Genomic DNA, 18,251 nt, shown 5'->3' on the forward strand with positions numbered 1-18,251 from the left:
ATATTTGATTTGCTCCAACCATGAAACCACATCTGGAACAACAGCTGCAGTGGGAGTTACCACTTGATTAAGTTTGTGATAATAAATTATCATTATCTAGGACCCATTGTTTTCTGGAGGGCCACATAGGCAAGTTAAGTGTTGATGTGGTAGAAATCACCAGCCTGCATCTTCTAGGTGCTTGGCACTAATCGTTGCAAGTGCCGCCAGGAATGTAGTATTGCCTTCAATTTACTTGTTTGGTAGGTAGGGGAAGTTCTGGTGTTTTTCACTTCTCCTTTCCTACCTTAATAGCCTTCGCTCCACAGATTAAGGAACTAAAAGTGGGCATTCTGCCAGTTGCTGAGTAAATCTGTTTCCATTATGCATTCTAGAACTGGAGAGAGAACCACAGTGAGTTCAGGGGATGGGCCTGAGCTGAAACTCCCGTTAATCATGTGACCACCGGCATAAGCCTCTATTCTGACTGGAAGCAAATTGAGTCTTCAGGAGTTATGTCAGTTCACTTAATCCTTGAAAAGTGTGATTATTTCTCCTTCCCCAGTGGACACCCTGGAAACAGTCATTGCTCTCTTTAAGAAAGCTGGTAGGAAGATTGGCAGTATAAATGTTTCGCTATGTAGTAGGATCCTTCCTCAACGTGGCATGATCTTCTCTTCATTCAGAGGACTCAGTGTCTGGGAATTGGTTCAGGTTGGGAATTTGTTGTGTGGCCCTGAGAGTCAGTTGTGGTGATTCAGGCCAGACTTCTGTTCATTAGAACTACAGAGTTTTCCCATCTATTTCATTTCTGGGACGTCATCATCAATCAGCCAACAGCAAAGAGCTCTTCAAGTCGGACTGTTCTGATTACTGCTTAGGCTCTCTTGAATTATGATAACCATGCCCATCATATTGTTGGCTAGGAAGTGCTGACCTGACTCCTGTCACTTCAAGATCTCATTAGCTCCTCTGAATTCAGAGAGCTGTTTTTGGAAGCAGCTCCCACCAATCAGTCCTGGTGAGGAGAATAGTCACCACATAGCAATTCAGAAATGCCGGCACTCCCCTCACTCCTCAGCGTCGGTGAACTGAGTATCTTATAGATCCTGCTAGGGACCACAGTAAGGGCTAGGTGGAAAGGTCATAAACGATAAATCCACTTCAACATTGTATTATTTGCTTCAAGCATTTGGATGCCTTCCTCTGTGGTATGCTGAGGAGGTTCTGGTATTTCAGCTTCATATAGTGTAGTCTGTCTTTGCGTTCAGGTTTTATTCAGTCAGCCAAGCAAACTATTAAAAGCCATGCCTAGCCTCTGAAGCTAACATATTGTATCTGAGTCTCTGCTTAGTGAGCCCATACTAGTAAATTTGGCCTAAGGCAGTACTGTCTTCCCTTCATTCTGACCCAGTACCCTTAGGATCCATTCCCCTGCAGATCCTTAGTTTATATTGATACAAATTAACAAAATCATGCAGTTCTTTTGGTGGGTACCCTACCTCTTCATGGACTGTACTTTGTATCTCACCCCTTGGGGTCTGCTGAGAGTTGAATTATAGATCTAGTGCTAGCCAATAGAATTTTCTGTAATGATAGAAATATCCTATAATATCTGGGCTGTTTGCATATGGCTGTTGAGCATTTGAAATGTGGTTAGTGCAATTTAGGAAGTGAATTTTAAATTTTATTCAATTTTAATTAAATTTGAATAGCTACATGTTTCTAGTGAGTACCGTGTCGAACTCTGCAGTTCTACAAGCAATGAGAAGTGGGAGGGATGGGTGCTTAGGAGGCTCAGTGGCCCCTTGCAACTACCTCAGGGTAGACCATTGCAGGTAATTCAGGAAAGGGAAGACTAACCTCCTCAGATTGGGATGGAAGGGCTTCTTCTCTCGGCAAAGGACACTTGGCAGAGTCTAGGGGCTTAGAGTCTGCAGGTTTATCAGCGTCTGGCCATATTCCCATTCTGATCTTCGGGATTCACCACCACCTTCCTAATCAATGCCCCAAATTCAACACTAGAGAACCTGTGAAATTGGGAACTCAGTTTGCTTTGTCATTCAGCCATCTGCAGAATTAGACTTTGGAGGATTTTTGTTTTGTTTTTTAATTTCAGGCCTGAGGCTAAAGGAGATAAAAGATTTCTTTTAGGACAATTGCAGAGGCTTTCAGATCTCTTATGTTAACCTTTAGCTGGGAATTTAAAGCCCTGAGGTTACCATTTTCCAGTTCACTTAACAGAAAACGGCACTTTTATACTTCTGTATTTTGCCTTAATCGATATGAGGCATAAGTTACTTGCCATGACAAAGCCTTGCCCTCTGTAGTCACTTGGTATTGGTGTCTACAGATGTTAATTTGAACTGCTTTGCCAGTGTACACAATGGACGATCAGTGTCCTTTATCATGGAAATGAATCACTAATGCCTTTAGGTTGAGTCAATTCAGAGAGCCAACCCCAGATAGCTGAGAAGTAATTTAGACAAGCCATCTTACCGTTGTGTTCCTCTGGAACCATTTTGGTAGTCTCATCTTGTGTTCACAGTCTTACCCTAGGGACTTTTTTGAGTGCCTGTTTATGAGCCAATTCCTGTCCTGGACAGTTCTTCTGGACTTTATTTACTTGTTCTCCCTGTGTTTTTATTGTGCAGGGTTAGAATAAATGTAGAAATAGATAGCAGTGCATTTTATAGCAGTTCCAGATCCCTGAAAACATGTTTTAACTATTGAGTTTGTTAAACATTGGAACATGGGTAACAGAAAGGGGTGGTGCCATGGATAGGATGGAAATTGATTTCAGAAGGTTCTTTTTAGAATAGTCAGGAAATACATCCATCCTATTTATTTGTCTTCCAGGAACTAAGATAATATATTTACGTAAACTTTTTTTTAATAGTGAACAAAACAGATATCTCCTTTTCCATCTTGAAGTATAGCAAAGAAGACAAACATTTAACAATTGATTTTAAATGTGATGACTGTTATTAAATTGCATAGTACTAGAACTAGAAGATATAATGCTAAGTGAAATAAGTCAGAGAAAGACAAATACCATATGATTTCACTAATATGGAATTTAAGAAACAAAACAAATGAACAAAGAAAAAAGAGACAAAAATACCCCCAAACAAACCCAGACTCTTAAATACAGAGAACAAACTGGTGGTTGCCAAAAGGGAAGTGGGTGGGGGTGGGGCAAATAGATACGTGGGATTAAGAGTACACTTACCATGATGGGGGCGCCTGGGTGGCACAGCGGTTAAGCGTCTGCCTTCGGCTCAGGGCGTGATCCCGGCGTTATGGGATCAAGCCCCACATCAGGCTCCTCTGCTGTGAGCCTGGTTCTTCCTCTCCCACTCCCCCTGCTTGTGTTCCCTCTCTCGCTGGCTATCTCTGTCTCTGTCAAATAAATAAATAAAATCTTTAAAAAAAAAAAAAAAGAGTACACTTACCATGATGAACACTGAGTAATGTATAGAATTGTTGAATCATTACATGGTTCACCTGAAACTAGTATAGCACTCTATGTTAATTATACTTCAATTAAAAGAAAGAAATTGTATAGTACTGAGTTATATAGGATCTTAGAACATGACATTTAATTCAGTTTTAGAAGTGTCTTATATCCCAGAATGGTTGGAAGTACAGTTCCATGTGTATACTTGCATGCCTTATCTTTTGGTCAGACAACATCTGTCTTACTAGAAACCTTTAAGGCATCCTTTGGCCCCAGATTGTGTCTGTCTCTCCACTTCCCTCCCAGCATCTGCGAGGGTGTGGCTCAAGCTCATCTCAGAGAGAGGGACAGACAGCCACTAACTGATTATCCAGCCTCTCCTAATTCTGTTTCTCCCTATCTAGCATAATTATTCTCCTGCTACTATGATATACCTCTATTACAGAGATTTTGAAACTTTCTTTTCTTATGCCCCTTCACTAAGAAATCGTTGAGCATATGTTCCAATATTTACTGGGAAGTTGTCTTCCATTTATAGTGTTTATTACTTTATAAAATCCTTTTTACGTTTTAGAGTACTGAAGAATTCCTATTACTAAAATTTGTAGATATTCACTCCATTTTTTTCTTTTACAAATGAGAAGACAAATTTAAAACTTAAATGACTTATTCAAGATTTTTTAGCTATTTAATGGCAGAGTTGGTCATAGAACTGAGGTTTCCTGAGTATTTGTTTTTCTCCTGTATGTTTCCTTCAAGTTTTAAAATAATGTTTCGGGGCGCCTGGGTGGCACAGCGGTTAAGCGTCTGCCTTCGGCTCAGGGCGTGATCCCAGCGTTCTGGGATCGAGCCCCACATCAGGCTCCTCCACTGTGAGCCTGCTTCTTCCTCTCCCATTCCCCCTGCTTGTGTTCCCTCTCTCGCTGGCTGTCTCTATCTCTGTCGAATAAATAAATAAAATCTTTAAAAAAATAAAATAAAATAAAATTAATGTTTCTATCTGCTTTCCAACTTCTGAAGCAACTCGCATTTAAGAATCACTGCTTAGCCATATTATGTAGTTTTGAATAGCAGGTATGGTACTCACGTGTAAAGTGAGGTAGTTGGACTCGTTGATATTTCATGTTTCTTTTAGCACTAATAGCCTCTAATTCTAAGCTATATATTAAATGTCCTCATATGCATGAAAGTTATATATACTTAATATACATTGAAACTTTAAAGTAATACATAGACTTTATGTTCTAGATTTTCTATAATAAATAATACAAAGAAAAATTAGTCCTATATAGAAATTATTACAGTTAGCATTTGATATATTTATTTTGAAGAACTTATTATATCACTATAAACATGTGTAAATTTATGTTAGTATGTATATAAATATGTGCACCATTATTTCTTTCTTTTAAGACTTATTTATTTTGGCAGGGGAGGAGGGGGATGGAAGGGCAGAGGGAGAGGGAGAGAATCTCAGACTCCCCACGGAGTATGGAGCTGACGCGGGGCTTGGTTTCATGACCCTGAGATCATGACCTGACTGAAATCAAGAGTCAGACACTTAACCAACTGAGCCACCCAGGCACTCCTTTGCACCATTGTCTTTAACTACCTACCAGATAGCCAGTATTCCCTGAAATTTTATGGGTATCACAGCCTAATATGTGCAAAAATAATTTACTCTCTTACTTTTACCGCACTGTTCTTACACCTCATTCATAGCTGCTTTTCTGCCTTACTTTCTATAGCCAGTTGAAGATCAACTCTTTGCTGTGCTATTTGGTAAATAGCTCTTTATTCCTTCTGCTATATTCCTATGGCCACTGCTTCAGTGTAAGCCCTTTATCATCTCTGTCCTAGCTAATTGGAGGAGCCTCTCAACAGTTCTTTTCATTTCCCCCCCTCTCTCTGGTCCGTCTTGCATATTTCTGTCAAAGTTTTCTTTTTAAAATGAGGAACACATACTGTTACCCCATTAATGACATACCTCTTTTGAATCTGATGCCACTTAGCCTGTGGTACAAGACTCTTTACAACCTGTGTGAGGGTAGCAGTTGTTTACAGCAACTTTTTGGACCCAAATCTCTGTTGTCATGTTGGTTTAACTCTGTATTTCCCTACCATTTCACATATTTTTATATTAAGGTTCGAATAGAGCCTGGTACATGACAGGCACTCAATACTGAATACATTTGATAAATGAATAAATTAAAGTGATACTGTTTGCTATTTTTCTAATCCCTTCACCTTCCCCCATTCTACCTGGACAGTCCTGTTCAACTTTTAGTCCTCAAAGGGAAAAAATGGTACAGTAGAATAACAGGAATACTTGGAAATCTGAGCCCTGTGACTACTTCTCAAAGGAAGCAGTCAACTCTGAGGTACCTGCTTAATCTGTGGTAACTCTGTGAATGAGCTTTATAGAAACATTTTCCATAACCAGCGTTAGACACTGAGCTCCATGGTATACCCAGTAGGTGACAGTGTGCCTACTGTCTCTGCTGTCTGCATCAGCGTAGGAGGAGCTAACAATGTTGTTGTCAATGTGGGTTGAAGGAATTGCTACATTTATTGTTTTTAGAAGACATTTGACAAGTAAATGAGGAATTCAGAAATGGTTCTAGATTATGATTTTTGAAGGAGAGCTTTTTCTGATTACTTGACATAGTGTCCAAACAGAATAATAAGTATACAATTTAAAAGCAAATTCAGGTGTTAATCCAGGGGTCTTATGCTTGTGGTAAAATTATTTCACTCACTGAAAATACATTGACTTCCATTGTAAAATGTAACAAAGCATAGGCAGAAATAATAGAACAAAAAACAATAGCATTCTATTACTATTTGAATTTAAAATCTCTTTTTTAAAATATAATTATTCATATCCTGAATAGCCAAAGCAGTCTTGAAAAAAAGAACAAACCTGGAGACACCACAATCTCTGATTCCAAACCATATTCAAAGCAATATGTTATTGGCATAAAAACACATAGACCAATGGAACAGAATAGAGAGCTAGAAATAAACCCACACATATATGTTCAGTTAATTTATGACAAAAGAGCCAGGAATATACAAGGGGAAAGGATAATCTCTTTAAGAAATGGTGATGGGAAAACTGTACAGCCACGTGCAAAAGAATGAAACTTGACCACTCTTTCAGCATACGACAAAAAAGTAACTTAAAATGTATTAAAGACTTGAACATAAGACCTAAACCCATAAATCTCCTGGAAGAAAACTAAGTGGTAGGGTCCTTGACATAGGTCTTGGTGATGATTTTTTGAATTCAACACCAAAAGCAAAGACAGCAAAAGCAAAAATAAACAAGTGGGACTACATCAAACTGAAAATTTTCTTATAGCAAAGGAAGGAAACCATCAGCAAAATGAAAGGCATCCTACTGAATGGGAGAAAATATTTACCAGTCATATATCTGATAAGAGGCTAATGTTCAAAATATGTAAAGAACTCATATAACTCAATAGCAAAAAAAACCCCAAAATAGAAAGAAATTCTAAGTAGACATTTTTCTAAAGAAGGCATATGGATGACCCACAAGTATATAAAAGATGCTCAACGTCATCAACCATTAGGGAAATACAAAGCAAAACCACAGTGAGATTTCACCTCTCCTGTTAAAATAGCTATTATCTAAAAGACAAGAAATAACAAGTGTTGGTGAGGATGTAGAGAAAAGGGAGCCCTGTACACTGTTGGTGGAAATGTAAATTGCTACAGCCACTGTGGAGGACAGGACGGAGGTTTCTAAAAAAAAAAATAAAAATAGAACTACCATATGACCCAGCAATTCTATTTCTGGTATTTATCTGAAGAAAGTAAAGACATTAACTCAAAAAGATGTATGCATCCCCATGTTCATAGCCGCGTTATTTATAATAGCCAACATATGGAAACAACCTAAGTTTCCATTGATGGATGAGTAAAGAAACTGTGGTATGTATATATACATATACATATATATATATATATATATATATATATATATATATATATATATATATATATATAAAATGGAGTATTGTTCAGTCATGAAAAAGAAGGAAATCTATCATTTGCAACAACATTGATGGACCTTGAGGGCATTATGCTAAGTGAAATAAGTCAGAGGAAGACAGATACGTATGATCTCACTTATATGTGGAATCTGAACAAGCAAAAAACAAAAACAAAGCTCATAAGAGAAAAAGCTCATAGATACAGAGAGCAGATTAGGGGTTGCCAGAGGTGGGATGGGGGGGTGGGAGAGTATATGGGGTCAGAAGCTACAAACTTATAAAATAGGTCAAAGGAATGCAGCATGGTGACTATAGTTAATAATACTGTGTTGTATATTTGAAAGTTGCTAAGAGACCAGATCTTAAAAATTCTCATCACAAGAAAAAAAAAAACTTTTTGTAAGTACATATAGTGATGGATGTTAACCAGGCTTATTGTGGTGATCATTTCATGGTGTATACATACATCACATCATTATGTTGTATACCTGAAACTTTTATAATGTCATCATATTATATGTTGATTGTACTCCAGTATAAAAATAATTATTCATAATTTTATGAAATTTATAATATAAATATTTTACAACAGATTTATTAAAAAGTCTTAAGAGATCTTATTAAATAGTCATTAACACTTAATTATTTTCTAAAACTTAGGAGGAAATACCTTTTACTGTCATACTAATCTTAGCCCAAACATCTCTTCACAGTTATAAAGGAGATTATGTAACATATTTTAGGAGCAGGCCTTAGCGATGACTAAATTGTTTTCAATAAATGTTTAACTATTAGATTTACTACTGGATCTTGCTATCATCTAAGGCTGTTTTAATTAGACCATGGCTTCAATTGAAAGTCTTCCAAAGGTGGTGGGGGAAGAAGAAGAGGAGGAGGAGGAGGAGGAAGGAGAGAGAGGAAGGAGAAGCTGTCAACCACAGGAGTGGGGTAATGGGAAAGCAGGTCATAGGAAGAAGGGGGGAGGACGACCCCCTTTAACTGCAAGCAGGATGAGACCCAGAAGCTGATACTCTGCTTTGCCTTTGAGCAGTGCCCTTTTCAGCTGCTCTGGTGGCAGCTGTTATGAATGATATAGTGGCTCCCAGTGGAGTGTCACAGTAGCTGCTCTTGTCACTGCTGGGTTGGTATGACTCTTTGTGCTACCTCTAGAGGGCAGCTCATAGCCTATGTCTACATAGAGTGTGTTTCATACTTGGCTCTCTACAAGAAAGAACTATTTTTTTGAGGTGCTTGTTTGAGGACCTTTAAAAATATACTCTGTGGAGTTATAAAACTAGTAGTATGGCTCAACGCGTAATATTCCTGGCTACCTTTTCAGCTCTGTTTGGCATCTAGACCTACTGACTTGTTTTTGGTTTAAGTGGACACTTAGGTGCTCAGGATTCCTTCCCAGTGTGTTTCAACTCACTGAAACAAATCCACCATCATACCCTCCTTCCTGCGTCTGAGGGACTTGGCATCAGCCAAATGTTTTGACCTTTTTTTCCTTTGACTTTCTTTTCCTTGAGGCAAAGGTCATAAGCTTTTGGTGTCTGGGCCAAAGTGTGCTTTACCACATTGATAAAGTAGAAGGCTTTTTTAAAAAAATAAACATGGAAAAATTGGGAATTTTACGTTAACACGTGGATTTCTGGCTTTTCTTGGAGAATCAAAAGATGTGGCAACACTGAACTCGAATTGCAGCTGGAGCTGGAGCTGAGCAGTGAATGTACCTTTTAGACGGGCACGTAATTCTTCTGCTCACCAAGTCCCCACCCAGCCTGGCATCTGAGTTTGTAATTCTTGGAGTACTGCATGTATTAAAAATGAGTCATAAATACGGTTTTATAGTTTGTAAAGTAAGCATACTATCAAACTCTTAATAATTCTCCCTGAAATAACAGATGTAAAACTTATTCCAAATACAGGATATAGATGGATTAAATTGTTAGTATTCTTCTGTAATTAGCTCTCACAAACTGAAACTTAGTACTTCCCTTAATTTGAGCCAAAGAATGCACATACCACACCAGACACAAATTAAAGATGAGTAGAAGGTACAAGTCTGTACTCACAGATTTCTGAAAAAGCATGTGTTTGGAAAAAAATTTGTAAGTTAAAAAAAAAAAAGAAGTAAGGAGCCTGCATTTTAGGTTTAGTCAAACCTCAAGTAAATTCAATATGTAAAAAGACTCCTGGAAAATGAGCAACACAAAACAAGAAGCTATTTTTCCTTTGAAATTTTACTTTAGGAAAAAGAAGAAAATTTTAACAAACCTGTTGAAAAATATTATATAACAAGAACTCATGTTCACCCTGGTAGTTGAAGGACCCTTAATCACTTCTAATCTATATTTAAATTTAAAAAACCTTTTATTGGGCTATTTTTTATTGAAGTATAATTAACATACAGTGTTATATTAGTTTGGAGATATGATATGATTTAACAATTCTATACCTTAATGCTCATACGATAAGTGTACTCTTAATCCCCTTTATCAGTTTCACTCATTCCCCACCCCCACTTCTCCCTCTGGTTTGTTCTCTTTATTAAAGAGTCTGTTTTTTTGTTTATCTCTTTTTTTATTTGATCATTTGTTTTGTTTCTTAAATTTCACGTGAGTGAAATCGTTAAATTCCACATTTGAGTGAAATCATCTGATAATTTTCTTTCTCTAGCTGACTTATTTCATTGAGCATTATATGCTCTAGGTTCCATCCATATTGTTGCAGATGGCAAGATCTCGTTCTTTTTTGTGGCTGGGTAATATTCCATTGTGTATTTATACCACATCTTCTTTATCCATTCATCTGTCACTGGACACTTGGGTTGCTTTCATACTTTGGCTGTTGTAAATAATACTACAGTAAACTTAAGGTTGCATGTATCTTTTCAAATTAGTTTTCATTTTCTTTGGTTAAATACCCAATAGTGGGACCTACTGGATCATATGGTAATTCTATTTTTCATTTTTTGAGGAACCTCCATACTGTTCAGTCACTCCCTCTAAACTTGAAGTCTTTTTTCCCCCCAGATGATCGGTGTTTAGAATAAAGTTAATCACCTTCTTGGATACCCTACTCACATGGTCAGACTCTGACCTCCTTCTGTCCCCATGGTAAGAGGTTTTGTCTGAGGATACTTTTTACTTTGCTCACATTCCAGATTCTACTCTGAGCCATCACATCAGCATCATTTCCCACTAAGCGCTTTTCTTGGTTTCCTCTTCAAGAAGGAAGGGAGGAAGAGGAAGTTAAAGAGTATATCTAGTTTTTTAAAGCAGAATTCCATTTAAATATTTTTTCGTATTGCCACAAAATATAAATATATAGCATATTGACTTTTAAAATTTTTCCCTGTAAGATTTTATTGTATCTTCATATTATACTTTTATCTTGAATTATATGCATATAAATCTCTCCTCTTTTTTTTAGGGCTCTCTGCAAAATGTGGAATCCTTTGCATCTATGCTGAGACATTCTCCTCTTACACAAATGGGACCTGCCAAGGATAAACTAGTCATTGGACGAATCTTCCATATTGTAGAGAATGATCTTTATATAGATTTTGGCGGCAAGTTTCATTGTGTATGTAGAAGACCAGAAGTGGATGGAGAGTAAGTAGAATCATTCCCAAGTGTTTTAAGAGTGTTGATAAAAGTTGAGATACCTCAAAAATATTATTGAACTTTAATTAGTGATTTGCTAAAAGACAGAAAATATGTTTTATTTCTCTTCATTATGCTAGTTAGGGAAGTTAGGCTTAGATTCATGTCATGTCATTTTAGTCACATTAGGCTAGATTCATATCTTTTCAAAGTAGTGAGGGCACTTTTGGGGAAGATTTTGATGTTCATCCTGGTGATAAACTGTTCCCCACCATAAAATTAAAACCAGCTTTATAGTAATATATGCTGCTCAGGCCATTTTACATGTAACCTTTTTTGCCTCTTTGTTCCACAGTCTTCTGCTTCTCAGAGAAGCCTCCCTTTCTACTTCTTATGCTCCTTTCCTCTCCTGCTACCAAATTCCAATGCTTTATCATTTTCTTTTCTTATTTTGCAGCTACTCTCAGAATTATTATTTTTCCTATTATAGAAAGAATTCATTCTGTTTATAGCTATAAAGATATTTTTGAGTATAAATATGCACTGGGGAAACCGTTAAGGTGGGAGAGCTAGGAGTAGAATATCAAGAGTGAAAGGAGATGTGGAACTAAGATTCTGGGATTGGAAAACAGTAGTAAGCAATATAGAAATGATTTTTTTCCCATCAGCGTTTAGTGTGCACATTTTAAAAATTTCAGTATTTCTGGTGCCAGGATGCATCTTTGAGTTGATGTTATGTCAATTGAATTGGCCATGTTTTTTATTCTTAATAGTACATAAAGTCATGGCGAATCTAGTATTCAGTGGCATCGTAAGGTGAATTTCAGTGATAAAGAAGTTTGTGATGTTTAAGAATGAGTCGTATTATAGAAATGAATAGGGAAAGAATCTGCTCTGGATCTAAGAGAGCTGTTATGAAAGTGGGTTGCCTCTCTCTTGAGAGTTCTGGATAGTTAGAGGTCCAGTTGATAACTGGGCTCAAATGAGTAGGAGACATGAACTCGTTCTCCCTGAATCTGAATTGGACCTGACAAACTTAATACAAATTTACTCTGATCAGTGGCATGTGAATAAATATTTAAAAACTAGTGATTCAATAAAAAAGGCCCTGATTTGCCAATATCTGTGGCCTGAAACACTCCCACCATGGCCAATCTTTAGTTACCAATATGATGTCCCTGAATGCAGAGTTGGGAATATGTGTACACAGGCAGCTCCCACAAGGTGGTGCAGTCAGGCTCCAGCACACCTCTACCTCGGATAATCACAAGCTAGACAGTGTCTTGCAAGGTAAGTGCCATGAACCAGGACATACCTGGGGAGGAAAACGGGCTGCTTATGCTACCTGGCTTTGAGAGGTAATGGCTCAAGATGGCCTGTCTTGGCATATCAAATAACATGTACGCTTAGTCAAAAATAGTAAGAACTCAAGAAATTTCTAAGTAGAATAAGTCTGTCAATGCAGATATTAATACTGTCTGTTGTGTAATGGGTCATTGAAGGGATTAAATCTGATAATGTATGTGAAGATTTAGATTAGTGACTGACATATAATAAACAGATGCTACTATTATTACTATTCTTGAAATCCTAGTGATTTGGATTTTTGTGAACTAATGATGACAGTCCTTAAGAATTCTTACCAATGAGGGTTTATGCAGGAGGCAAGTGTGAAGATACGTTATCCTTCAAGAGAGGCATCCTGAGCTCTTGCATACTGTCAGTAGTGGCTGTGGCAGATCATTTTTCATTAATAGAAAACATATCAGTAATTTAAAAATGAAGTACTGTGTTATTTTATGTAAAGAAATCTTCTCATCTCTTCCCTACAATTGATAAGCTTTTCATCATGCTCCCATGGGTGCTACCCAGGTGCAGTGCTATCTTTATTCTTGCAAGCTGACCTGACTGGCAGCCAGAACATCAAGTATTAACTTTACAAAAAATGCCTTTTATGGATAACTCTGCTGAATTTTGACTATTTCACCTGCTCAGTCAGATTTATTACAAGTTGCAAATGTAGTATATGTGCATTTCCTTATGTTTGTGGCTGGAATTTTGTTTATGATATTCCTTTCATGGGTATTTATTTCTTTGTGGATATTCTTTTATGCATACTGTTCTTTTTTCCCATTTCATTAAAATTTTAAAACATCAGTTTTGTCATTATATTTTTGAGCATAATACAGAATGCCTTAGAGACTAGAATTTCTGATTTGATTTCCCAGGCCTTACTTACTACATCACAGAATTTTAAGTATCAGTATTTGTGACTAGATATTTCTCTGGTAAGTGCCATAATATGGTTTGAATTTATTTTATGTACAGTATAGCTTTAAATGGTCAAATACTAGAATTTGTTGCAACGTTTATTATCTTAATTTTTCATTGAAAACTAATACCATAGAAGCACACACTCTGTTATAGAAATTACTATATAGTTGAAGCCCTCATCTCTACATATATTCCTGCTAGCGAAGCAATCTACGTAACAATTGTTTTTTTGAGGTGAGACAGATGGCTCATTATAATTTTGCGAGTAAATTGTCTAGTTTGTGGAGCAGTCACTGTATTAGAGTCTTTTTTTTTTTTTTTTTTAATATACTTAGGGTTAAATGCCTGCATCTCTTTGTTTTGTAGTTACCTGTAATAGTTACCTTTCAACTCCTGCTTCCATCTGACTGCCCTGGATCCAATCACTCTTACCAGGAGTTCCCACTTCAACTTCCAAATCACTCACAAAATCAATACATTTATGACTGAGGATCATGAAAAGGGGGGGAATCATATGGTGCAGGAGTTGATTTGTTCGTTTGTTCATCCATCCATTCATTCGACAGATATTTGCTGGACCTCTTCGGTTTGGCAGGCACTGTTGTAAGGGCTGGTAAACTAGTCAGACTACCTCTCTGTCTGCTCTCATGAAGTTGGGGCAACAACTTCTACTGGAAGGCAGGAGAGTATATAGTAAACAAGCATACAAATCAATTTTAGATATCGGTAATTACATGAGTAAAAAGGGACAATATGGTGACAAAATGTTGGTGGGTAGAAGATAACAGTAGTTAGGAAAGGGCTTTGACTTCTACTTCTATTGCTGAAAGTCTGAAATATCCTCAGAGTGCTTTTTTTTTTTTTTTTCTTTTAATGATAAGCAAGAGTCAAGGCTTAAGTTCTATTCCTCTCTGTTCCTACAGACTGGTAATGTTATTTCTAATAGTGTGCTAAGGAGAGTAGTTCACTTTAGCCAAGAATTAACCTGAATAGTGTGGTGACTTTCGTTCTCTTCCTGGCTGTGTATATACAGACTTTAATGGCTATGTAGGTAACAACAAAACCACACATTGTTTTCTGGGGAGAAAATTTCTATCTGAACAAATCCTTTGTGGTCCAGTTTTTAATTCATCATGGAAAGAAGGTTTCTACTCTTCATAGAATATTTATTAAATTTCTTGATTTCTATGTATAGAAATGCTTAGGTTCTTTCCAAAACCCTTCCCTAGGTCTCTTACAGCTACCTGTCACTTATGCTTTGAAACTATTGAGGTGTGTGAGTAGGTCAGTTGGTTAAGTGTCCGACTCTTGATTTCAGCTCAGGTCATGACCTCAGGGTTGTGAGACTGAGCCCCTTGTCAGGTTCCACGCTGGGCATGGAGCCTGCTTTAGATTCTCTCTCCCTCTCCCTCTGTCCTCCCCCCTTACTCCCCCCCCAAAAAAGAAACAAAGAAAAGAAAATATTATAGAAAAGTGTCAAAATAGCATAATAACTGTTCCAGTTACTTTGCCTTTCTGACCTGTATCCAAGACAAAATTTGTGGGTGGGAAACATTTTATTTAGATCTTATGTGTTGTCTTTACAGTTGGTAGAAAGATGATAATACCAAATGAGAAAGTAATGAGATCCAGCTAGGTCTCTGGTCATCCCCTTTTCATACCTACAAGTTTAGATTATATGACTAGATAGAACAGCTTTTTGGGCTGGACGCGTGTTTACTTCTCCACCTCCATGATGTCAAGCTGCCTCTGAGCAGATTTTAGGAGGGTAACTGAGTAATGGCAGAACTTCTTGCTTTGATACATTTACTTAAGAGACTACAAATAAGATGTAGATATTTTAGATAATTTGTTCATCATTCATCATCCTGACCGGCTTTTTAAATCCCTTTTGAGGCCATTTTTTTCTCTTCAGTTTGACTTTTGTGTCGTTGAATCTGTTCTACTTTAGGACAGTTTAAATTAATTAAATGCAAAGAAAAATAACTCAAATTTAATAAAATACCCAGTTTGGCAAAATGTTTTAATTTTTTCATTATTTTTAAGATTTTTTTTTAAGTTTTTAATTTTAATTCCAGTATAGTTAACATACAGTATTATATATAGTGATGCAACGATTCTGTACATTATTCAGTGCTCATCATAAGTGTAATCTTTAATCCCCATCACCTGTTTCACCCATCTGCCCACCCATCTCCCCTCTGGTAACCATCCATTTGTTCTCTATAGAGAAGAGTCTGTTTCTTGGTTTGTCTCTTCTCTTTTTTTCCTTTTGCTCGTTTGTTTCTTAAATTCCACATGGGTCAAATCGTGTGGTATTTATATTTCTCTGAATGACTTATTTCACTTAGCATTGTACTCTCTACCTCTATCCATGTTGTTGCAAATGGCAGGATTTCATTCTTTTTTAAGGCTGAATAACACTCCACTGTGTGTATATACCACATCTTCTTTAACCATTCATTTATCAATGGACACTTGGGCTGCTTCCATAATTTGGCTGTTGTAATCCTGCAGTAAACATAGGGCTGCATATATCCCTTTGAATTAGTGTTTTGTGTTTTGGGAGTAAATACCCAGTAGTGTGATTAATGGATCATAGGGTAGGTTTTTTGTTGTTTTTTTTTTTTTAACTTTTTGGGGAACCTCCCTTACTGTCTTCTCCAGTGGCAGCAATAGTTTGCATTCCCACCAACAGTTCACAAGGGTTCATTTTTCTCCATATCCCTGCCAACACTTGTTGTTTCTTTCATTATTGCCTTTAATATAGTTGATGGTATTTCAAACTCAGAGCAACTGATAAGAATCAGAAATTATTTTGGTTAAAGGAATATTCTTTTTTTTTTTTTTAAAGATTTTATTTATTTATTTGACAGAGAGAGACAGCCAGCAAGAGAGGGAACACAAGCAGGGGGAGTGGGAGAGGAAGAGGCAGGCTTCTAGCGGAGAAGCCTGATGTGGGGCTCGATCCCAGAACGCCGGGATCACGCCCTGAGCCGAAGGCAGACGCTTAACGACTGCGCCACCCAGGCGCCCCATGGTTAAAGGAATATTCTAATTAGCTAAGTAATAGCTTTTTAATAACTTCTATAGCTTTTTTGTTTTAATCTTTGTTTTTGATTATAGCTTGCTCTGTGCCCAACATGGGGCTTGAACTCACAACCTTGAGATCAAGAGTCACATGCTCTACCGACTAAGCCAGCCAGGCATCCCTGATTATAGTTTAAAGGAACACTTTTCAGCCTTCGTCCCAGGAAGCTCTAGAGTTCTGCAGAAAGGCTTTAGAGACTGTTCCAGGGGTAGTCAGGAAGTTAGACCCTACTTTCAGAGTGGCTCTACCTTCGTTATTTTATATATTACAATTCTGGGAACACTTTGTTTAAAGAGTTGGGGGGGGCACCTGGGTGACTCATTCGGTTAAGCGTCTGACTCTTGATTTGGCTCAGGTCATGGGCTCCATGCTCTGCAGGGAATCTGCTGGAGAGTCTCTCTCTCTCTCTCTCTCTCTCTCTCCCTCCCTCCCTTCCTCCCTCCCCACCCCCTCTCAAGTGAATAAATAAATCCATAAAAAAAAAGTGTGAAATGGTAGTACTTCTACCACAAAAAAATAAAGCATATGAAAAGCACTTTTAAAAGAAAATTCTAGAAAGACATATAAATAGTAACATTCAGAGCATAAACTATGGTATTTAAGCATGATTAGTAGTATTGTCATCTACTTAGACTGAGTTACAAAATAGAAGTAAATAAATTCAGAGATTTTGGAGGTGTGAATGGGGCCTAATTCTTATAATACCAACCTTAAAAGTTTTAACCATTATATTGTTTTTCTTTCATGTCGGATTGTGACTTAAAATCAGAAATCAGATTATGACAAATTAGAATGAATGACTCAGGCATTAACTTCTTTGGCAGGTATTGCATTAACTGACTTGCTAAATTAATCAACATTTTCTTCTCTAAAACCCACTGACTGATACCAACATTAACTGGAAAATTAGAAATTGGTGGTCTGCTACAATATCTGGTACTTTTGCTTCTTCCATTCAGCTATATCTTTAGCTAAAGCTAGTTGTGTTTATTCTAAAATCTATTTATATTATTAAGTAATTTTTTGATTATTGCATAAATTAATAAAATATGAGAATGGAAAGGGTTTTTGTTCCTAAGAAAGTTAATTTTAATGTTTTGGAAACACCCTCATAAAGGAGAGTTGTTTGTTTGTTTGTTTGTTTGTTTTAAAGAAACTACTATTGAATTAGTTTGGGTAAGAAACCATAAAGATAGGGAAGGGGAATCATAAAAATCTGGCAGGAATTGCTTTCAAAATGTCTGTCTTTTCCTGTTTTACTTTAAAGTGACTGATTCTGGCAATCCCAGACATTGTAATAAGGGTATTGCTTATATAAAGAAATCAGTGCAGAGCTCCAGTGAGTGGACCTCTTCTCAGCGAGAAGGCCTGGACCTCTATGAGAATATTTGCATTAATTGCTAAACTAATGTTTCATAGTATATGTGTATGCTTTTTTAATGAGTTCTCACTTTAACCTACTTTTCCATAATCCATTCTGTAAGTTAGAGGGCTTCTACTGTGACTTAAAAATATAAAGCACTTTCCTGTCATGTGAACCTGCCTGCCCTTTTCTTTAGACATTTTTTCTTCTGTTATTAACATAGCACACAATTTCACAAAATTCGTCCTAGTGTGAATTAAGATTGTTCCCTTTCCATATTTCCATCTGATAAACATAATAGCTAGTGTTTTGAAAACCTACACTGGGACTCTATATGTATTGTGTGTTGGCGACTCTGGAAAACAGTATGGAGGTTCCTCAGGAAGTTGAAAATAGAGCTACCCTATGACCCAGCAATTGCACTAGGTATTTACCCCGAAGATACAAATGTGGTGAT

At 37.0% G+C, this 18,251-nt stretch overlaps 1 protein-coding gene across 2 annotated transcripts in view; it reads left to right on the forward strand.

The window, feature by feature from the left end:
• Window positions 1–18,251, forward strand: part of MRPS28 (mitochondrial ribosomal protein S28) — a 106,884-nt gene that overhangs the window by 10,798 nt on the left and 77,835 nt on the right. For both annotated transcript variants that reach the window (XM_045806075.2, XM_045806076.2), the window contains exon 2: window positions 10,894–11,075. In XM_045806075.2, coding sequence (XP_045662031.1) covers window positions 10,894–11,075 — 182 coding nt within the window. The remainder of the gene's footprint in view (window positions 1–10,893; window positions 11,076–18,251) is intronic.

Source organism: Ursus americanus, chromosome 9, assembly GCF_024610735.1.
Source record: "Ursus americanus isolate L20-20 chromosome 9, mUrsAme1.1.p, whole genome shotgun sequence".
In the NCBI taxonomy this organism is placed as follows: domain Eukaryota; kingdom Metazoa; phylum Chordata; class Mammalia; order Carnivora; family Ursidae; genus Ursus; species Ursus americanus.